The sequence below is a fragment of the Cicer arietinum genome, chromosome 3 (genome assembly GCF_000331145.2).
Source record: "Cicer arietinum cultivar CDC Frontier isolate Library 1 chromosome 3, Cicar.CDCFrontier_v2.0, whole genome shotgun sequence".
NCBI lineage: Eukaryota > Viridiplantae > Streptophyta > Magnoliopsida > Fabales > Fabaceae > Cicer > Cicer arietinum.
Genome location: NC_021162.2, coordinates 8,252,403 through 8,276,380, shown reverse-complemented (window position 1 = coordinate 8,276,380; position 23,978 = coordinate 8,252,403). Strand labels below are relative to the sequence as shown.

The following is a 23,978-nucleotide window of genomic DNA, read 5'->3' as shown; positions in this document are numbered from 1 at the left end:
TGAATAAAAAGTAATTCAGGATGCAGAAAGTACTATTAACTATTCCTATGACATTAATTATTTTTGACAAAGATTACTGTAACATTAATTAATATTTAATATAAAGATTAATTAATCTATTAAAGAAATGAAAAGGAAAGATAATAAAAAAAGAAAAAGAGGGGGCAAGAAAGAGAAAGGTGAATGAAAAAGGAATGAATAGTGTAACTTTAATCCAATTGAGTGTCTGTTACACACATGGGATTCGAGTATTTAGGTCAATAGATTACTAAAAATTTAACTTAATTAAACATTAATCAATAAAACAATTCCCAATTAATTAAACAAGTTCCAATAGTTTCTTTTAACTTTACCATCTTCATTCACTACTACTACTACTACACACACACTTGACTCAACAAAGAAACACAACACAAAAATAGAAGACATCAAAATCAAAACATAACTCCAAGGTTGTCTCTCTCTTTCTTTTTTGCTGTGCTAGGGTTTTAGGTTTTTGGGAACAAAAATTCAAAAGTGAAAGTTAAAGTGAAAAATTGATTGATGCAAATGGTTGTTGTTGTTGTGTCAGTATTGGAATGTTTGAATTTCAGATCGAGTTTTGATGATTCGTTAATGCTGAGGTTTAACTCTTCTTAAACAAACATAAACCTAGAAATCGTTTTTTGGAATTAACAAAATGCAATTCGCGAAGCTTGATGATTCTCCTATGTTCCGGAAACAGGTTACTCATTCTATTCTTCTTTGATTTTGTTTTTATTTTTATTTTTATTTTTATTATGATGAATTAATTTTGATTTTTGTGTGTGTGTGTAATGTATGATAGGTGAATTCATAGGTTAGTTTGTGTGATTGATGTTGTAGTAACAGAATTCATAAATTAAATTTATTTTTGTTTTTGTGTGTATAATTTAGTTCATATCTGACCTTGAAAGGTACACTAGCAATTGATGGCTTGATTTAATGTTTTTTAGTGTTTGTTGTAAATTGATGACAAATTCAATGTTGTTATTATGATATGTTTGAAATTGAATGCTTAAACTTTTACTCTAGCTTAGTTTATGGTTAAGACTTCAAGGTTTACTTTTGATTTGGTGTGTAAAGAAAAGAAAGCAGTTTCCTTCAGAGACCAGATTTAGATAGAGCTTTGGTGAGCAGGGAGAGAGTTAGTAAGCTTCGAACACGAGCTCTCCATACCCCATTTTCCCGAACAGTGCTTAAACCCTGAACAAGGAGAAATTAATGTTGTCAAATAGTGGCAGTAGCATAGCGGAATTTGAACAAATTGCTATTGTTCTGTGATACACTATTTAGTATGAAGTGTTGTCAAATAGTAATGTTATAGCACTGCAGTGTAGCAGAATTTGAAATGATATTGTTACTTCTAGAAAATCCCTCCCTATACTGATATACTAAACATCTTTATTCAGATGAGTTTAATTCCTAAAAACTTTGTTCCCTTGCTATTTGTAAAGTAAAATGAAGTACTGAACTCATCGTAAACTGAGAACATACTGCTCCTTGATGCATGTTTGGTGAAACGAGGAAATCTTAGGTGAGCGAGATGTAAGAAGTGTCTTTAGAAGCAATGTTATCCAGTTTTTGGTAAGAAAAATCTAATACAGATAGGCACTAAATCAGTACTGCATTGCTATGTTTGGTTATTTCGTGAACTTAACAATCAATTCCCTATCACTATGTTAAATCACGCTGATATAAATGATCCATTGAAGCATTTTTTTAAGATTATGAAATATACTGCATTCCTTGCTGGTTTTCTCTCTTTGTGAATGGTGGCTGGAGCTATTTATTTACAATTTAACAATAGTATGTGTTATAATTTGTTGTTGTGTTGGTCCACCTTCAACATAGATGCTGGTCTTTTTACCTCTTTCACCTCATTGTTTGAGTGGTTTTATGCAATGCAGTCCTTTTCGATTATTATATTTGTAGGTTCTTTCTTATTTGACTTGATTTTTGCTAAGATTGTTTATCCTTTAATTCTTTGGTGAAACAGATACAATGCATGGAGGAAAGTGCCGAATCTTTGAGAGACAGAAGTTTGAAGTTTTACAAGGGATGCAGAAAATACACGTATGTAGTTACTTTAATAGATTTGTGTACTCTATCCTTAGTGTTTTTAATGCAACAACCACTGGCCATTATCTAAAGGAAAATTTTATTGGATTTTATTTCAATTCTTTTAGTTTTATCGTAAGAAATTTCTCACAGCTTATTGTAACATAACTGAATATTGATTTTGAAGATGTTTGACAGTTTTTTAAACAGCTAATTGCTTTCACTTTTGTGCTTTCCAGGGAAGGACTTGGGGAGGCATATGATGGAGACATTGCATTTGCAAGTGCCCTAGAAACTTTTGGCGGGGGGCATAATGACCCCATCAGTGTGGCTTTTGGAGGTATGCTGATTTTTTCAACATCATGCTTAAGGTGGTTGATGAAAGGTTTTATGTTTCTCCACATAGTTGAATGTTTTCTGTTTCTGCACACTGTTGATATTACTTTATCCTCAACGTCTTTCTCAATGGTTCTGTTTTTTATTATCTCAGATAAACTGTCAATCCTAAAAAACTATGTATTTGGATGCTTGACTAATGTTATCTATCAAGGAAGAGGAAAACAGTTTGAATATTTGTTGAGAGAATTTGCTTGCAAATTTTCTCTATAAATTAAAGTGGCTATACTTACTCTCTGATTCCATGATTTGATTTTAATGATTTATCTTTGCCTCTTAAATCTCAACAATAGTGAAACAGTTTCTTATTTAGATTCTAACTGCACTTCAGGCCCTGTTATGACCAAATTCACAATAGCCTTAAGAGAAATTGGCACATACAAGGAAGTTCTTCGATCACAGGTAAAATATTGCGTTTCAAGTGCTTTTTGATCTTGTCATGGTTGCCAATGGCTTTCAATAGTGCATTTTAAAATACAGAAAAAGGAAAAAGGAGTATAGTTTATCCAGAAAGGAAAAATATAGTCATCAATAATAGAAATCCAGTGCCAACACAATGCTAAGGTCAAACTGCTATGTATAAGCTGAATCACATTACAATGTTTAGCAGTTAACATTTGGAACTATCATCATGGCTTTTTTGTTGACATGGATTGTTTTCTTCCTTCCAGGTTGAGCATATGTTAAACGACAGATTGCTCCACTTTGTCAATATTGACTTGCAAGAGGTCAAGGTACTTTAAAAATATCTTATTGTTTTCCTTTTACCCCGTCATTAAGATGTATATGGAAAAAGGAAGGGCTGGTAGAACTTTCTTAAAAAAGCTAAAAGTTTGTATATCTCTACACTGGTAGCCTGGTAGGTTATTCAAGCAGATTTGGTCTATACAGAGTCTAATATGCTCTTGGTCGATTTTTGTTTCTTTGTTTAGATTTAGGGTTTAGGATTCAAGCAGGAATTCTTTGGAGCATATACTTTCCTTGTAAAAAAAGTAGTACCGTAGTGTTTATTTTTTATTAGATTCTAATAAAAAAATATATCTTGAATGGATGTTACTTAGCTCGTCTAAGTTTAGGTTATACTATTATCCTTACAGCCATTGAAACTTTGCCTCAATATTTAGAATGCTCGGGAATTAGGAGAGGAAGGAGGGCTTTGGCAGGGTGTGACAACATGATTGGAATTGTAAAGAGACATTCATCTTACTAGTTGCTCATTAATACATAAACATATGAGTAGTCAATATATGATGATCACAATTTAAAAAAAAAGTACTTGTGGTCATAACAAGTAGGAATATTTACATATCTTTGCCCTGCCCGTATTAGAATAGTTCTTTTTACTATGAATGTGATAGGTCCTCAATTTATAAATGTGACAATAAGAAGTAATGAAAGATTAAACAATATATGATAGTGGATTTTATTGATGATAAAGGGAAATTGAGCAAAGGAAACAAGCCTTCCTTTTACTCCTGAGAGCTATGCTCACTCCAATAAGAGAGAATCCTCTCTCCTCTAACAATTAACAGAATTTGTTGCCCCCTCCTTACCAACCTCTCTCCCCTATATACGTGATGGGGCCAGCTCACCTTTCTTGGATTTTCTAACATACACTCTCCATGCCTTAGGTGCACTATGTGTCCCACTAGACACGTCATCAATTCCTTCTTTGTCCCCATCAGAATGTATCACAAAAAATACATAATTGTGTCTTTACTTAGTATTCTCTTCGTCTTATATAAATGTCATTTAAGATTATGCACACTTAAAAAAATGTTGAGTATATAAAATTCCATGATAAAATGAGCTTTATTGACTAAAATATCCATACTAAATTAAGTATTGGTGAAATAGTTTGGTGGGTTCAGGTACAATTAATAAGGGTATTATCTCACCAGTAAAAGTAATGCTTCATTGGTATTCTAAAATGATAAATAATATGAGATAAACAAATATTTCTAACATGAAATAAATGAGACGGAGGGAGTAAGACATATGGAAGATTTACCTATCTGGATGACAATTATGTCTTTAGTTCGTATGACGCATTGAAGATGTATTTGAATCAAGGAAAATATTTTAAAAAAGAATTAAAGAAATTATTGGATCCTTTGTAGGTTCGTATCAGGAAATATCAAATGTTTATCAGTATCAGATACATGTTGGACACCGATACTTTTCCATATTTGAATTTTCTGGGCTTCATAGGTTGCCATGTAGGATCCTTTACATGAGCAAAGGTTCTCTCTAGATTAATTTGTTCCATGTTATGATTTTCTAAGTGTGATTCTTGCAAGCATTGTAAGCTTTATAGTTTATTAATGGTTTTGTTTTGGTGATGTAGACTTTGAAATTTGAATATCACCTTATGATGAGGGCAGTTGATGTTTACTTTTCAACATTGAAAATTTCTGAGTCAATTATGCACTGTTTCTGTTATAACGGGTCTTTCATTAGTGCAGGAAGCACGAAAGCGCTTTGACAAAGCCAGCCTTATTTATGACCAGGTGCATTCCTATTTCCAAGTGCTTTCTAATTTTGACACGTAGTTTGTATATTCCTCTAGTTTGAAATTCTGATGTGAAACTCACTGCCTATGATATTGTTCCATTCATGTAAAACAGAATCAATGCACGTATGATGAACATAACAGTTTGAATTGACTACTAAGATGAACTAATGCCTAGGTCTGTTCTAAAATAGCCGAGTGATAAAAGTTCCTGGAAACATTTAACTTTTCACAATTTATCACTCAGTATTGGATTTGTAGTTGCTGTTTTGCCTCTTGAATATTTAAATAGACCTACAGTTAACCAACCTTGTTTTTAGCCGACAGTAGTGTTAGTAGCTGCAGAATTAAGTTTTTCTCTAATGATTACCAAATTTGTTACTCATACAGACTCGTGAAAAGTTTCTATCACTGCGAAAAGGCACAAAAAGTGATGTAGCTACTGCCCTAGAAGAGGTAGGATTTTGTATATCTCACTTGTTGTGTCTGCTTAGATTCTTGATATCATTCTTTAAACCATCACATGTTTGGTGCATGAATTAGGAGCTTCATAGTGCAAGATCTACATTTGAGCAAACTCGGTTTAATCTGGTTAGTAAATTCATTTGACCAGAAGTATATAAGTAATTAATTTGACCATTACTTTTTCAAATAAACTTGAAGAGTCTCTGTCCAGGTTACTGCCCTGTCTAATGTTGAAGCAAAGAAGAGATTTGAATTTTTGGAAGCAGTCAGTGGGACCATGGATGCGCATCTTCGTTACTTCAAACAGGTAGAAATATTGTTTAAAGTACTCTTTCTCACACTCTTTATCACAACATTCTTATCTTCAATAAATTTCACTTGCAGGGGTATGAACTATTGCATCAAATGGAGCCGTACATTAACCAGGTTTAGAATCAGCTTTGCCTTTAAACTCTTTGTTTACATATTATCAATTGGCACCTCAAGGGTGGTTACTTGGCAAAATATGAAGCAGTCACACGAACACGACACCAACACTAACACGTAAACACTGCTAATAATTTTAAAAAAAATGGAAGTGATTGAATGTAACCATGTGTTTTGGTGTCATGTTGGTGTCGGACATCAAACACGTCTTTAATTTGAAGTGTCGGGGCTACATAGTTGACAAAACGATGAGAACCACAGTGAAAATGCAAAGGATTCACTGCAGACTAATTATTTTGCAGGTCTTGACTTATGCTCAGCAATCAAGAGAAAGGTCCAATTATGAGCAAGCAGCTCTCAATGAAAGAATGCAAGATTACAAACGGCAGATTGATCGAGAAAGTAGGTGGGCTTCTAATGGTTCTAATGGCTCTCCTAATGGAGATGGTATACAAGCTATTGGTAGAAGTTCACATAAGATGATAGAAGCAGTAATGCAAAATGCTGCAAAGGGAAAGGTTGAAAAGAGGGCTTGAAATAGTTGATTGAAGTTATTAGTTATTACTATCTCTCATTGGTTATTTTTTAATTTTTTTTTCTTTATCATTTTAGGTTCAAACGATTCGACAAGGTTATCTCTCAAAGCGTTCATCAAACTTAAGGGGGGACTGGAAAAGGAGGTTTTTCGTTCTTGATAGCCGGGGTATGCTGTATTACTACCGTAAACAATGCAGCAAATCATCTGTAAGAAGTCTAATGTGAACAATATGTTGGTTTATGAAGGACTTAAGCTGCCATGTTTCATTGTAACAAATTTCACCTTATATTATTGTGGCTGTTTATCATATGTAGGGGTCTAGCAGTCAACATTCTGGTCAGAGGAATAGTTCTGAGCTTGGTTCTGGTCTTCTAAGTAGATGGCTTTCTTCTCATCATCACGGTGGAGTACATGATGAGAAATCTGTTGCTCATCACACTGTGAACCTGCTTACATCGACAATCAAAGTTGACGCTGACCAATCAGATTTGAGGTTTTGCTTCCGGATCATTTCGCCCACAAAGAACTACACTTTGCAGGTTATTTTAATGACTTTTTGGATAGTGTTTTAATATCCATATAAAGATTTATATTTTTCATTCCTTAATTATGCTTGTCAGTGCAGGCAGAGAGTGCATTGGACCAAATGGATTGGATTGAAAAAATCACAGGTGTTATTGCCTCATTGCTGAGTTCTCAGATTCCTGAAAGGGTAACTTCCGTATACTTTTGCTTACGATGCAACAATGTAATTTTAGTCGGTGTGATTAATGTGATTCATGTTACCCATTTTAATCAGTTGTTACCTGCAAGTCCAATGGGAAGTGGTCATCATAGGTCTACTAGTGAGAGTAGTTCTTTTGAAAGTTCAGATTTTGATCACTGTGGTGTTGAAGAAAGTGCAGCCGATAGAAGTCTTGTGTCTTCACATATGGAGCGTGCCTCTAGAAGTTTAAACCAGCAGCGATCGTGTAATAAAAGTGAGAAACCGATTGACGTGTTGCGAAGAGTTTGTGGGAATGATAAATGTGCTGATTGTGGGGCCCCTGAACCGGATTGGGCATCACTAAATCTCGGCGTTCTTGTTTGCATTGAATGTTCTGGTGTTCATCGTAACCTTGGTGTGCACATATCAAAGGTAGACCATACAAATACACTCCCTTGATCATTGTATATGTTATATCTGCAAATCATTTGTTTACTTTTGAATATCAATTTTAAAAATGCTTAACAATGAGCATAATTTAACAAAGGAGAAAAGAGAAAGGAATCAATATAAAATTGTAAGATTGACAACAAATATTGTCTTTCAATTCCTTTCCTCTCACTTGGTATTTAGGTTTATTGTTGCTTTTTTTTTTTTTTTTGAGGTTTCCATAATAAATTGATCAATTGCTTTTTTTTCCTCGATTCTGGTGCAGGTACGCTCTCTTACATTGGACGTTAAGGTGTGGGAACCTTCTGTGATAAGTTTATTTCAGTCTCTTGGGAATACATTTGCCAACTCTGTCTGGGAGGAACTGTTGCAATCAAGAAGTGCCTTTCAGGTTGATCTTGTCCCTACAGGGTAAAGAATCCCCATTTTTATATCTTTGCATTACACTCATTATTGTTGTGTCATTTTGATCACATTTTTTGACCAAGTAATCCTGATTTATACTTTCACTAATTATGAAGCTCGAGCAAGCCTGATAAGCCACTGATGCTTTTCATCACCAGACCTTGTCAGTCTGATTCTCTATCGGTGAAGGAAAAGTTCATCCATGCAAAGGTACTTAAGGATCCTTAAACTTAAGTTGTTGCTAATGGAGAAAGCTGACCTTTTCGTGTTAACATCAAACCCTGTAAAAAATTATTTTTATGATTTTGATTAGTTTTAAGTACTATTTTCACAAAAATCTAGAGGAGAGTTTAGACCAAGGAAACTGAAGAAGAAAAGGATATAGGATTCACTCTAGAATTCCTAGGCATCACATAGAACTGATGAATCACATTACTAATATTGTGTTAGTGTGATGTGAGCTTTTTAATAGCACTCTTGATAGTAATTGAATACAATCATCGAGATAAAAGTTAGTGGTGAAATTTGGAAACTACAAATGTCACTGTGATGGCAGCTTATAATTTTGAATTATTAGTGAAAGCATACATTTTTAATACAATCTTAAAAGGTTTGTATAAATATGAGTATTGGTAGTCAGAAAAGTAATATGAAACTTGGTACTTGTATTTTTTCCTCCCCCTTGAATACTTATGTTTCTTGTTAGAGGACTTGTTTGGGTGAATACTCATTTCATTATTCATGAATAGTTTATTAAACAGGATTAGCAATTGTTATCATTTTTTTTGTTATTTATAACAGTTAAATTTGCTTATATGATAATTGGGAGGGTTATAATGAGCGGTGTGGTGCCCTGTTAACTGACTTGAGTTGTTGTTGTTTAATGTTTACTCTGTATGCTGCAAAGTTTATCTGTTTGCATTTACTTTATTAACTGTAGTTGTTAATTTTTTTATACTATTTTATACCTTCTAATTTCCGTAATTTAGACTCACTGAACCATTTTTTTTATTACCTTGGCAGTACGCAGAGAAGCTTTTTGTTCGCAAGCCAAAGGACAGCCAATACAGACTCCTAGTGGCACAACAGATCTGGGAGGCTGTTCGTGCTAATGACAAAAAAGCCGTATACCGCTACATTGTTAATTCTGATGTTGATGTCAACGTTGTTTATGAGCAAGCATGCAACAACTCTTTAACCCTTGCGAAAGTAATGCTATTACAGGAGCAGGCAAGCCACGATAACGGCTCCAATTTAGCAGGGAACACATTGGACTGGTCCTCTAATTGCCCTTTGAATTTGGTCAGCACTAAAGAAGGCGGCCAGCCGATGGACAATCTAGTTGGGTCCACATTACTTCACGTTGCTTGCGAAACTGCGGATATTGGAATGGTGGAGCTCCTCCTTCAATATGGTGCAAATATAAATGCAACTGATTTGAGAGGCCAAACTCCTTTACATCGCTGCATTCTCAAAGGAAGATCTACAATTGCAAGATTACTGCTTTCAAGGTCGGTGTAAAACCTTTATGTGATGTTTTTAATGTGTGTTTGGAAAGTTGGTTTTCCACGGCAGTATTTCACGTCAGCGAATAAGCTATAACTACCAGCTTCAAAGTTGCCCCACGATTACTTGTTCCTACCACGTTTCCAAACATATACTTAAATTTTATAGGGGAAAAATTGAAAAGAGGTAAAGACCTAAAAAATGTTTATAAAAAGTTGTACTCCTCAACTTACAGACCATTTTTTGTAAGATTGAGTTAGGTATAGTATCAAAGTGTATTCATTTGAGTCACCTCTCAAATATCCATGCAGCTAGCCCAAATCTACCGGGCATGAATTGGTGTATCTAGAAAAAAATTAAGTCCCACATTGAAAAAATATATGACCTGACAAGTTTATAAAGTGCAACACTTCTTAGTTCTCACCTTACAAGCCGAAGTTGTAAGAATGAGTTAGATCCAATAAAAAATCTAATAAGTTTATCCTCCTTTGGCCAAGTTATCTTAGTCAGCTCCACCTCTGTGACGTTGACATTTAAGTGATCCTTTCAAGTATTAATTAATGGGCTATTTGCTGATTCATGTATTATGTTTTTATGATTTACCTTTTAGCAATGGTTCATTAATGATGTATAGACTGAAATCTTTAACAATGCAGGGGAGGCGATCCTCGAGCTACAGACGACGAGGGAAGAACCCCTATTGAGCTTGCTGCAGAATCAAATGCTGACGACAGACAAGTCCATGCTCCATCAACCGATTCCAATGGATGACACTAATAAGAAAAATCTCTGGAATTCCCAAGTATATTATATATAAGATATGGAAAATATTGGATTATATGTAAATTTGTATTTTCGTGAATTGGTGAGATGGTTTTTTTGAAGGGAGGTGGAGAGTTAAGGGAGAGTGGTAGGTTGTAATGCTTGCCCCTTGGAAATCTTGTGCAAGATAGTGCTAAGATTTGTAATGTAAAATGACCGCATTGGTCTATAAATTATGAGCACTGTTGTACTAGTAGAGCCAAGACACACTTGTAATATGTTGTTTTGTGTATTTTTAATTTGCTTACTTTAGTGGTGAAGCATTGTGATACATTAGGATAGGGATTTTGTGCATGATGTGTACATTGGTTTATTTTTGTGAAGGTGTTGTTGCTTTTGTTCACTTTTGTATTACTGGATTACTCCATTGCTTTGATGTTTTTATATTGATAAAAAGATAGTGAAAGCTAATTCAGATACAAAAATGCAAATAATGGGTCTGTTTGTTATAGATTATAAAAAAAAATGATTTTGATGCTTAATAATTTAGAGATTTTAAAGAAAAAAAGTTGTTTAGTGTTTTGTTTGTTGTAATAATTATTTTGTTAAAGAAAAAAAATGTTTTGTTTGATTTCGATTATTATTTTGAAAAATTACTAACAGTAATTTTTTTTTTTGGTGTTAATAATAATTTTTTATTTGAAGTAACTTTTAGATTTTTTTTAAAATTATAAATTTTCAGAAAACTGAACAAAGAGCTTAAAAATTTTTAAAATGATTTATTTTTAAAAAAAAATGTAATTTTTTTTACAAAATAAGTTGTAATAAACAGATTCAATATCTATCAAACATAATTTTAGAGACAATGATGCATGGTTTAGCTTCTTAGTAAGGTGGATAATGTGGTTCACTTGGTAGTATAAGATATTGAATGAAATATGTTAGCTAGATTTTAAAAATTGGATGTTATTTAATTCTATTCAATTTCACCCTATATTACCGATCTGAACATATTCTAGCAACGAGTTGAACTAACAGGTAAAGTTGTCATTTTACCATAATCATGTTCCCTACCTAGCACAAGAAAACCTTTTTATTATAAAATTTGAGATAATTGAGTCAAAGCATAAAACCTAAAGTAAATTGTTGACTATCAACCAAAAATTTGAAATTGTGAATTAGCATCATTAATATTCTAAATAAAAAAGACACTACTATCATATGTCTAAACATATTTCTTTAAGTTGCGAAAAGATTATATATTTCTTTTAAATGTTGTCAATATCATATGTAATGTTATAGTATTTAAATTTATTAAAATTACAGAAACATTTTTAAATATCTTTTTTTTTATTAGTAATATTATAAACTAAAATGACTAACAAAAAATATGTCTAAACTAATAATCTAAAGACACATTTAAAGACTAATATAATTAATAAAATAATATTTAAATTTATTTTTATAATTTTAATACATTTAAATGTTATTATAAAATACTGACACATTTTAAAAAAACTAAACATAGTAGATGCAGAATCAATACCATGTACTTTTCTTTATCATATAATCTTTTTTTGTGTGTATATTAAATATTAAAAATATATTTTTGAAAACTAAATGCATGTGGTTGCCCACATTCGCATGCAAATAGGTCCGTCCCTTAATATTCTATTAAAAAAACATTAATATATTCATTCTTGCATCTAGTATATGAAAAGCATTATTTAAATTATTCGTGAAACTTTAAATGGGGCGTTCAAATTTTGAAAACTCAAAATACACACGCACACAAAAAAAGAAAAACTAACCCGATCTCAACTTGTGGTTCGGTTTTATTTATTTTTAATTAATTTTAGTTATATATTTTTAGAGGAGTAACATTACATCCATATTTTTCAAAGTTAACTAACTTATTTTAGATGAGTTACATCCATAATTTTCATAGAATACTCGCTACTTTTTGAATTCATAACAAGTTTTCTATGATTTCAGTTAACATACAAAATTATTTGAATTAGTAAAGAAAACAATTTATGCATGCTCTCCATTATTATACATAAGAGAGCTTGAAAATTCCTTTTATGTATAATAATAGAGAGCATGCATAAATTGTTTTCTTTACTAATTCAAATAATTTTGTATGTTAACTGAAATCATAGAAAACTTGTTATGAATTCAAAAAATAGCGAGTGGGAAAACAGAAAAGAAAATGTATAATATATATATATATATATATGTGTTGGAAATGGTGATGCCTTTAATGAAAAATTCATTGGAAATAATGATGACATTTATGAGAGCTAGTGTTGTTGTGAATTGAAAAAATTGAGAAGTCTCACATTGGAGGGATACCACACACTAGTAGGGTATATAAGGTGGAGGTAATGAACTTGGGATGAGCCCCAAGGGGCACCCCAATTTTGTGAAGGAGGGAGAACGCAAGCAAATTGACCACCACACACGCGCGCGCCGCCGCCGCCGCCGCCGCCGTCCGTTCGTCTGTCCTTGGCTCTGGCTCTGGCTCTGGCTCTGGCTCTAGTAACCCGACCTAAAAGACTGGAGATCCCAAGAATTAGGTTCAATGGGTAATAACAAGTCATAGTGATATGAGATGAACATGCTATGTTTTATATGAGAAGCATGATTCCTGAAACGATAAAAGGATGAGATAATAGAAACTCTTAATGAGATCTATACTCTATGTGGAGTGGGGTACTTAGCTACAAGAGTACTCTTGATAGACTCACCTACGTGAATGTGGAAGTGGGGGCCGCTTCCTATGGAATTCTGAGGCAGAATTCCTAGAGCGTTCACTAGACTGGGATACACGTGCATACCCTAAATGCACTGGCTTTTATGAATACACCTAATGAAAAGGTTGTGTGTGGGTTTGATGTCAGAGATAGAGTTCAAGACTATGAGTCACTCTTGTTGAATCTGAATCTTACTCGCTATGCAAAGGTTCAAGTCGAAAGACACCTCTGTTTATGCACAATCTTATAGAAGCGTCTAACGCTATTCAAAAACATATTTTTTAAATTCAAGTGGGGGATTGTTGGAAATGATGATGCCTTTAATGAAAAATTCATTGGAAATAATGATGGCATTTATGAGAGCTAGTGTTGTTGTGAATTGAGAAAATTGAGAAGTCCCACATTGGAGGGATACCACACACTAGTAGGGTACATAAGGTGGAGGTAATGAACTTGGGATGGGCCCCAAGGGGTACCCCAATTGTGTGAAGGAGGGAGAACGCAAGCAAATTGACCACCACACACGCGCGCGCCGCCGCCGTCCGGCCTGGCCTGGTTCGGTTCGGCTCGGCCTGACTCTGGCTCTGGCTTTGTGGTGTATTATTATTTTGCCTAAAAATTAATTAATCATTTTTAATTAACTGATTGCTTGCGTTCCATCTCTAATTGAAACGTTAATTACGTAACTGCCCTCCACCTAGTCATATCTGATCCAATCTTCATCCCTGAATTCGTGCGTCTGTTTTGTCCGGTCAAAACCCTAATTTTGGTCTCACGTTTCCTTGCTGTCCGGTGAAAAGTCAATTTTCCTAAGTTTGGGGCGCACGATTTGTGATCTTGGAGCGCACGTTTCTGAGAGCACTACTTGGAGCGCACGTTCTGGTGATCCATGGATCTCTCAGATCCAGTTGCGATTTTCATAGAGGGTTCTCCCCCTTCTTACTGCTTCATCTATTTCTTCTCTTTCGAGTGGTCATTGTGCCATATTACGAGTGTCGGTCACAAGACTGCCATATTACGAGTGTCAGTCGTAAGACTGCCATATTGAGGGTGTAATTCTAGAACGGTTTTCTACAGTGCAGTAGAACTCCGAATACAGAGTATCTGAGCTGTTTTATCCTAGGGACTTCGTGGTTGATAGTCTGCCTTGCACAATTTTTGGCAGTGCCTCGAAACATCTTAAAGAGAGCGACCTAGTTCGCGACTCAACCCAGTAATACTTTCGGTTGCATAAATTGTTTTCAAAGGTTTTCGATTTTCAAAAACAACAATATATATATATATATATATATAATAAATAGAAAAAATACATGATAAATTAATTAATTTTATACTAATCTGAAATAAAATAATAAAATGTTGTACTTATTTTTAAAAAGAAGTTATAAAATAAAATTGGACGACAAGATGATAGATTATAATTGAGTGACATTTAAACCCTACATAATTATTAAACTCATAATAAATTAAGAGTTTAATTTTCATGTATTTTTAATATAATCTTTTTTATAGAATTAAATTATACGATTGATTTTATAAATAATTATAATATTTTTTTTAAAAAAAATAAAATAAATAAAAATGATAATTAAAAAGTTAATATAATTTAATTTAGATAAATCGACATTTTAATTATTATTATTTTTATATTTAATTACATAGTAAAAGCAATTATTCGATGGAATAAAAAAGAGAAAAACTTTACTAGTTACACACATGAGAAACCAAACATACTAAAGAACAGCACAAATTCCCATGCAACTTGGTTCAACGGTTGAGAAGAAGTTTAAGAAGATCGAACGGTTGAAAGAGAGTATAGATTCCTCAATGAAGTCACGGATTACGATGTTTCACTTTGGGAGCAAATGTGGGGCCCACATGGTACAGTATACTGAGTGCTGCTGCTTGGCTGCCTACTCACAAAGGCGGGAACCCATAGAGGTATGGCCCTTTTCTCTGTCATCAGATATTCAGATTTTCATTTTTATCAATCACAGATAAACTAACAAAAAACCATGTTAAAATGGACTCGAATTTCTACTCAACATGTGTTAAATTAGATATGTTTCATTTTTAAATTAATAATTAAATAAGTTTTTTAAATAAAATTATTTTCTATCACTTATATATAATTATAATAATCAAATATTATTTTACAAATTCGATGGTATTATCAATATTTTGTCCAATAATTTTCTCTAATTTATCTACGTGAACATTACTATAATAACTATTAAAAATTATTAAATTAAGAGTTTTAATATATTTATCTATTTAATTTTGATTTTTAGTAATTAATAAACTGTTTTTATAATTTTAATTTTAATTAAAATCATAACCAAAAAATTGTTTCAAAATAGACATACAAACTAACTTAAAAATTTAGTGGTGTGAAATGTAAAATATAATCAAATTCATTGATGGTTCTAGTATTGATTATTTAATTTGATAGTATTAAAATATATTAATTTTTAAATATATTATAAAAGTTCTGATATTATTTACTAAAAATATAATTGAAATAAAATTAATATAGAATAATGTTTATGATAGAGAATATTAAATATTTTTGCAATAAAATATAAAAAATAGTATAATATTTATAAAAAAAAATGGTATTTTTTCTTTGAAATATTTTTTTTTAAATATAATAGTCAACAAATGACTATTTAATTCATAAAAATAATTATCATTGCACATATTAATTAAAAAAGTATAAATAAAAAATAATATTATTTTTATTAAATTATCATTGATATATAATCATTAAAAAATGCTATACATTCTATATTTTCAACACTTATTTTTTATTGAATAAAATAACTGAGATTCCAGTATTTAAAAATAAATCTCACATAAAATAGTAAAACTCATATGAATTGTATCCAATAAAAGAGGGAGTGTTAAATAGTGTTCCTAACACTCCTCTAATTATTATTATTAATGTAAAATTGAATATAGTAAATTAAAAGTGAACCATGTAATACTATTAATTAAACAATACATTAATATTATATTAAAAATTTAAAGGATAATTCATTTGAGATAATTTTTTTTTCATGAATCACTCGGAATGAGAAAATATATTTTTTAATTTTCATAAAAGTAACTTTTTTTTTTGAAATATATACATTATTTTTAGCTTTTGTTATAGTAAAAATATATTTATTTATATTGCAATTGATCTTAATAATATATATGTAATATTCACTTTAATTTTTAACAAACTCATTGAAAAAACTAAGGTTAAATATTTTACATATTAAGAGAATCAATTCAAACATAAAAATAATATTAGAGGGATTAAAATAATACAATAAAGAGAATAAATTAAATATTTACAAATATTGTTAATATTAATTTTACATAAATAAATATAAGACATGTATTAGTTAAGTTAGTGATCTCAAATAATTAATAAATTTTAATTAAAAATGAATTGCTAAAGATAACTCTAATTTGAGTCTTAATTGTAATAATTATTAATAAATTTTTATTTATTTCTCGATCTAATTTTAAACTATCAAAATTATTTTCTTTTAGATATTAAAACGTTGAATTAAAGAATATTATATCAGTATCAACTTATTTTACATTGACAAATCTAAAAAAATTTAATATTTTGTTACGTCACTCTATTTTTATAACTTTATTTTAAAATTAACAGTTTTTCATATACAAATAAAAATAAAATATTAATTTGAATCGAATGTATGATTAGAATTAAAATACATAAATTTTGTATAAAAGAAATGTATACACAAATTTCAAAATAATATTCTCATGTTTGGTTCGTAAACGTATATGCTTAAAATAATTATTAACATATTGCTCGATTAAAACTTATATTTGCTGTTATTTATAAATAACTTATATTCATTATCAATATAAAATATACAGAGAATATATAATCGTTAAACTCTACATAACAATAAAAAATAGTTTATATATTTACTCAGATAAAAATTATTTAAAACCTAAAAAGATTTGATGTTGTTTAGAGAGAGAAACAAGACTCACACAAAACACAATCATTCATTCACTATACATGTTGTTTTTGTTAATGTTTGTGTGAGTGAGCCTGTCACTGTTATAGCACATAGCTCCCAACTCCAATGACATTGCAGTTTCTGAGGAGGGTTTGTGTTTGTTTTTCTGTCTTCATCAAACTTTGTTTCTCTTCAACTTTTTGACTTTCTGTTGTTTCAAAGCAAAAAAGGAACCAACTTTGTTTCTGGGTCTTGTTCCTTTTGCTTAATTTTGTTAGTCCCTCATTGCTATCACACCTTAGAATAGTTGTTTGTTCATGTTCTTGTTTTCTTTTGTTGGTTCAAATTCTTGTTCTCATTTGCATAAAGGTACAAAATTTATGTGTGTGAGAGAGGAGAATAAAAAAAATGGGAATTTTATTTTTGGGTAGAAAATGATAAGGATTCTCTTATGAAGTCTTTCTTGTGAAGATTTTTGTTTGAAAAAATGAAAAGTTTGTAGAATATGCTTATTCTTATTCTTATGCTTATACTCTTTCTTAACACAACCCATTTTAGCATAGAGTGTAAAAATTTAATCTTTTTCATATGGGTTTTTTGAGTAGTTTAAGAAGTTCAGTTCATGCTTGATTTAATGTTTCTAACATTGATTTGTAGTTGTGTTTTTGTTTTTTGTGTTTCAATGTTTCATAAAAAACACACCTTTTTCCTTCTTTTGTTGTTGTTTAGTTTGAATCATAACACTGTGCAATGCCAAGGAAGATTGAGTAAACACATAGCTTATGAGTCTCCATCACCATCATCAAATTACAAAGATGATTCTAGGAAGATAATTTTCAGTATAGTTTTAGGAGCAACCACTGGACTAATAGGTTCAATTCTGTTTGCATTTATAGTTCGTTGTGTTGTTCAATATCTAAATAGAACACCAATCCTCAAAGGACCTGTGATATTCTCACCAAAGATTGCACCAAAGACACTTCAATCAGCTTTAACAAAAGAAAACACTTTGCTTGGTTCAAGTCCAAATGGAAAATACTACAAAACAGTTCTTGAGAATGGTTTAACAATTGCTGTCAAAAGGGTCACACCCTTTGAGGGAAATTCACAAGAGAGTAGGAGAAAATCAGTGAAGAGGGGAATTCAATTGGAGCTTGAGCTTCTAGCTAGCTTAAGACATAGGAATTTGATGAGTTTGAGAGCCTACGTCCGCGAAAACGACGGGTTTTCGTTGGTTTATGATTATGTTTCAACTGGTAGTCTTGCCGATGTGATGAATAGAGTTAGGGAAAATGAGTTGATGCTTGGTTGGGAAGTTAGGTTAAGGATTGCTGTTGGTGTTGTGAAGGGACTTCAATATCTTCATTTCACTTGTGTGCCTCAGATTCTGCATTTTAATTTGAAGCTTACAAATGTTATGTTGGATGGTGAGTTTGAACCTAGGTTGGCTGATTATGGTTTGGCTAAACTTCTACCAAATTTGGATAGAGGGGTTTCTGTCAACAGCCCTCCGGAATGTTTCCATAATTGCAGGTAAAGATACACAAAACAATCGGACTTTGATCAAAATTTATTCTTTGGTTTCTCTTTTGAATGAGGTGAATTTGAAGTTAGAATTTGGAACTTTTGCATCATGAAATGATTTTTAGCCTCAAATTAATTGTTCAATTAATTTCTTTTGGAACTTTTGCATCAAGAATTCTTTCTTTTCTTTCAACAACAAAAGGGTAAAGTGTTGGTTGATATTGGACATTTGTTTGACTAGTTGCACCTTTTAAGCTCCACATTTCATTGGAGTGATTTTCCCTTTTGGATTACCTAATCAAAGATTCTTGTTGTGAAACATGATCAATATTTTGGATTTTCATGGTGCCATTTGCAATTGGTCTTGTTTGAAAACAACTTTGCATAACCAACAATGTTTATTTTTATTTGTATGCATTATTACTTCATGTTTTAAATAGGCACCAAGTCTAGTCCAAAGGAATAGAGTTCACAATTCACATGCTGTAAACTATTAAACATAGATTGGTGAATCAGAAACCTAACAATCTATCATAGAACAATAATTAATGTAATTAATGAAGGTTTGTTCCCAATTTAACTTGTTACATTTCCCTAAGGATCATTTCCCTTACATTTCCAAAATGATCCTTAAAGCTGAAAATCTTGGAACACATTAGTTAGTCTCTTTGGATCGATCAAATTAAGTTTTTGAAATTGTCTTGATAAGACTAATGTGATAGGGAATTTTCAATTTAAGGGACTAATGTGATGAGTCAAACTGTTTTCATATTAACTATAAGTTGTTTCTATAAGCTATTTTAGTGCATGTTTGGTTTCATGGTGGGATTTGCAAAATCATCGAGCCATTGTGATTTTGCCAATCCAAACAGTAAAGCAAACATACACATAGAGTGTTTATGAAAATAAGTTGAAAACAACTTATGTATATATTATAACTTGTTTCCATAAGATCTTCCAAGCGGACTTACAAACGCTTATACCAATAGATAAGCTCAAATAAGTCAATTTCAACAGGTCCATAGTATTTGATAATTTCCTATAGAGATGTATGTTAATTCCATTCTTCTATGTAAAACTTCATGATGATATTCAGATTAAAATGCTGTGTTTTTGCAAATTCAGCAGGTACACAGAAAAAAGTGACATATTCAGTTTTGGCACGATACTAGGCGTTTTATTAACCGGTAAGGACCCTACCGATCCATTCTTTGGAGAGCCCTCCCGAGGAGGAAGTTTAGGAAGTTGGCTACGGCACTTGAAGCAAGCCGGTGAGGAACGAGAAGCTATAGATAAGAGTATTTTAGGCGAACAAGGCGAAGAAGATGAGATGCTAATGGCTGTTGGGATTGCTGCTGCATGTTTATCGGATATGCCTGCAGATAGGCCTTCTAGTGATGAGCTTGTTCACATGCTAACACAACTCAATAGTTTTTGAAAGCATACATTCATTTTTTTCTGTTTCTTGAGAGGTTTTTTTGCTTTGTTCTCACCCTTTTTTCTATAATAAAGATGTTAGGTGTTTTTGGTTGGTCATGATTCTTGTGTAATTCATTGGTTTGCATTATCTTCTTGGTTTTCATGGTGTGGTTGATATTTTGTTTCTTTTTTTTATTTTTTATTTTGTTCTGGTTTTGTAGATTACCTGGTTGTTTTTTTGGTCACACTAGTAAATATATATTATGTTTGTAAATGACTAGTGATTTTAACATTTAACTAAGTATTGTTTCCTTAGCCAGCACTCATTATTGAATCTTAAGAGTTAAAATGAACATGCCATGGGCATTGTTGACATATATAATTTTTACACTCAAATCTTTTTCTTTTTCTTTTATGGACTCTCAAATATATTGTTAACTCATTTTTACGTGAATATATTCAAACATTAATTAAATTTTCAACTCATTTATAAGGGGTGTTAACTCGTTTCTTTTCCATATCTTGTAAGCTAACTCATTATGGGACTTGTTTGTGTTATGACAGAAAATGAATGAAATAAAACACAAGAAAAAGAACAATATGCTGCTACAAGCATAGAAAGAATAAAAAAGAGGAAATAATAGTTGCTAATGAATCTCAATCCTTTAAGAATGTGAAAAGGAAACAAAAAGGTACTGGGATAAGGAAAATTAGAGAACTCTTGATAATATTGAAAATTCTCTACACTAAAATTAATGAAGTTTTAATTTTAACAATCAAACAAATCCAGATCAGTCTATTGAAACAATATTACAGAGGCTTTCAACACATCAAAATTATTTGTATAGGTCAGCCTTCAGAGAAAGACAACAACATCAGAGAGTAGTTATCTCATTCTCAAATGAAACTTCATGTAATGTTTCCTCTAATGGCTGTAAACTAGAGTCCTGCCACCCACCTGAAATAAGCTTGAATTAATTACTTCTAACAACAACATAAAGTCAATCATAGTTTTTATAATTTCAACAAAAACTCAACAAGGTTCATCAGTTGCTCCTCAAACCAGACCCTGTATGGCACAGAGGTTATCAATCTTAGTGTATGATTGGTTTCAGTTTTAGATGAATTCTAGAGGTGTAGAATTGATTTTGCCACTAAAATTTGATTCTAGCTTGAAGCTAAACTTTGAAGATTATGCCTTCATTGACTTTTAGCCTCAAATTAATTGTTCAATTCACTTTTATTTGAATGGATTCAAACATAAATCATTTTACATTCAACCTAGATTTAATCTAATTTATGCTAAAGTCTGAGTTAAATTTCTATTTGGACTTTGAAATCTTCATTTCACCATACGTAGGAGTAAGACAGACCCGAATCATGATGCTAGTATATACCTGTATATCAAATCAATACTGGTATTCTCTGCAAAACAAAGGAACATTCTATGTATTAAGTCTGAAACTAATTAAGTCTGAAACTAATCCATGAGATCAGAAAAACTCCACTCTTGAATTAAAACCTGTAGCAAATTTTGTGAAACTAGTTTTGGTCCATGTGAGCAATAACTTCCCCACGGAAGATTTGAAGTTGAAAACTTCAGTTTCAAAATCAATCACTTTATATCATAGTTGAACATAACACTTATTTCAGAGAATGAGAAAGACCAGATGGACAACATATAAAGTAAATTCTGTCAATCATTTTATCGCTATATCAAAGAATTGGCACAACATAGTATGTGAATGTTATATTATTTTTTCAGCTAATAAATTACTCATAATCCACACAACAAAGCTCATCCACCATCCCATCAGACAATATCACATGTTAATTAATAAAAGAGGTGATGGTAATAGATAAGCATGTTTCCACATTTTCATTTTAATTACAAACATCCATAGTTAAAGGATCTAATCTTAGATTGTTGTATCTAAATGACTTGATGTTATAATACCATACGGAAGAGAGGGAAAATCATAGTGCAGAAAATATTGTAACCACTCAATTCAAATATCATCTTAATAACATTAACACTGAAACTAACCAAAATTGGCAACATATACAATATTGAAAAATCTAAAATTGAGCTACACTTGTTAAAATTGAAAATCCAAATATGTAAAATTTGCAAAAATGTATTGACACATGAACCAAACTAAACTAAAATCAATCTCAATAAAGCAATTGCAGAGTAGACTTTGGCATAATCACGTTCTACGTTATGCTAGTGATTTTGACAAAAACTACATCTTGTAATTTCAACCGAATCACGATGTCATCGTGATCTCATCAAACTCGACAAAAACTACGTTTTTTAACTTCAACCGAATCACGATACCATTGTAATTTCATCAAACTCACTCGTTGTCGATCCGAATTAACACTATTTGACTTTTTGATCCATTTTCTTGACAAGATTTGACATTTGAAACCTCCAAAAGAAGAAATAAGCTAATCCAAGACCAATCAAAAGAAAGATCCAAACATGTTCATCTTGTCCTTCTCTTGATCTCACTTCACCAATACCAAAATTCTCTCTCCCTGAATCTCCCAATATTCCTTCATTCAAATGTCCATACAACACATAAACCCTACCTTTCTCTCCAACCGTAACCGACGTCGGAAACCGCTGTAAATTAAGCTCCAATCTCTCATACACCACTCCTTCCCCCCAACTATCCATACTCTTCATGAACCACAATTTGTTCATCGGCGAAACCGCCACCGCTACATTATCGTCGCGGACGACGATATCGTCAGCGCCGATTAGATCCTCGTTAAGCAATACACTCCTCGCCGTTCCGTCAATCGCGTCGACCTTGAAAACCTTCCCTGTGCTTGATTGCACTACGAGAAGGTAACCTTTGCTGACGTAGGTGATTCCGTTGAGTCCTAAGAGACCGTGACCGGTGGTTTGATCGTTTAACAGCGAGGTGAATAGTTGAGATCTGGAGAAGATTGAGGCGTATCCGTCGGCGGTGACTTTCCAAATGAAGTTTCCGGCGGAGTTTGTTACGAATGCGTTGCCGTTGAAATCAACAGCAACGTCGTTGGCGGCGCAAGGGATGGATTCGTCGTTGTCGGACGGAGGGAGAGGAGAGAGGAAGATGCGGTGGCGGGAATGGAGATCGTAAGCAGCGAGGGCGTTGAACGGAGGGAGGGGAGGGCGGGAATGTACGACGGCGAGGAGACGGTTATGGCGGGAATCCACGGCGATTCCGAGGATGGAGGCTTCGGTGGGGAGAGTTGTATCGGAGATGAAAGTTTCGACGACGCCAGCGTCGGAGACGGCGGTGATGATTCGTTGACGGAGAGATCCGAGGAGGAAATGTTGAGCGCGTGGGTCCCACGCGAGGGATTCAGGGTAGAGGTTGAGTGATCGGAAATTGATGACGTGTGCGTCTCGTGAATGAATTGGGCTTAGGCCCAATAAGAAGAAGAAGGTTACGAAGGTTAAAGCTTTTTGTGATGAAATTAACATTAACATGGTGGTTTGTTAAATGTGAATTTTTGCGGTAAGAATCTGAATTTAGAAGAAGGTTAATTATTAGCTTAATTACTGAGACTTGATTTTGTATGTGTATGGTTGAAGAAGGATAACGTGTAATTGAAAACTAACAAAATGTACCACTTGAATAATGTGGGGTTAACTAACTAAACATTATGATTCTTTAACTAAATTGAGCTATTTAGGGGTTGATACAGATTTATATATCAATAATTAATATACTAATTTATCAATAATTAATTCATATAAAATTACAATTATTCATAAAATTATTTTTATAATAAAATTTTATTGATAAATTTATCTTTGTAAATGTGATATTGATATATAATAAATGTAGATAACTCACATATTGAGTTACAATACCACATCTTACTAAGAATTATTTTGATTGATATTTTATCATGTTGAAAATGTATTTTATTAATTTATAAAATTAAAATATTAATTTGACTGATCTTTACAATTTCAACCTATTTATTTGTAAATAAACATGTGTTACATAAATTAAGCTTATCCTATTTTGCAAACAAG

At 32.2% G+C, this 23,978-nt stretch overlaps 3 protein-coding genes across 4 annotated transcripts; 2 read left to right on the top strand and 1 right to left on the bottom strand.

Moving 5' to 3' along the window:
* The first annotated feature begins 328 nt into the window (after positions 1 to 328).
* LOC101510118 (ADP-ribosylation factor GTPase-activating protein AGD3) lies at positions 329 to 10,648 on the top strand. Its single transcript, XM_004491964.4, has 19 exons — positions 329 to 724; positions 2,018 to 2,094; positions 2,319 to 2,419; positions 2,807 to 2,877; positions 3,147 to 3,209; positions 4,941 to 4,985; positions 5,378 to 5,443; positions 5,531 to 5,578; positions 5,664 to 5,759; positions 5,837 to 5,878; positions 6,181 to 6,396; positions 6,491 to 6,622; positions 6,731 to 6,955; positions 7,042 to 7,128; positions 7,216 to 7,554; positions 7,838 to 7,983; positions 8,094 to 8,187; positions 9,001 to 9,488; positions 10,140 to 10,648. Exons 1-19 carry the CDS (start codon positions 680 to 682, stop codon positions 10,252 to 10,254), a joined length of 2,496 nt encoding a protein of 831 aa, XP_004492021.1. The 5' UTR covers positions 329 to 679; the 3' UTR covers positions 10,255 to 10,648.
* A 6,330-nt stretch (positions 10,649 to 16,978) lies between these two features.
* Positions 16,979 to 20,255, top strand: LOC101509577 (inactive leucine-rich repeat receptor-like protein kinase CORYNE). 2 transcript variants are annotated; one of them, XM_004491963.4, is made up of 2 exons: positions 16,979 to 18,523; positions 19,643 to 20,255. In XM_004491963.4, the coding sequence occupies exons 1-2, from the start codon at positions 17,613 to 17,615 to the stop codon at positions 19,950 to 19,952; spliced, it is 1,221 nt and encodes a 406-aa protein (XP_004492020.1). In that variant the 5' UTR covers positions 16,979 to 17,612; the 3' UTR covers positions 19,953 to 20,255. The 2 variants fall into 2 exon arrangements, with proteins under 2 accessions (XP_004492020.1, XP_004492019.1); XM_004491962.4 differs by having other exon boundaries at positions 16,980 to 18,523; positions 19,640 to 20,255.
* Positions 20,256 to 20,632: 377 nt separating this feature from the next.
* Positions 20,633 to 23,622, bottom strand: LOC101509256 (uncharacterized). The gene is made up of 2 exons (XM_004491961.4): positions 22,298 to 23,622; positions 20,633 to 20,891 (listed from the first exon to the last, which is right to left on the bottom strand). The coding sequence occupies exon 1, from the start codon at positions 23,421 to 23,423 to the stop codon at positions 22,320 to 22,322; it is 1,104 nt and encodes a 367-aa protein (XP_004492018.1). The 5' UTR covers positions 23,424 to 23,622; the 3' UTR covers positions 20,633 to 20,891; positions 22,298 to 22,319.
* Positions 23,623 to 23,978: the final 356 nt, after the last annotated feature.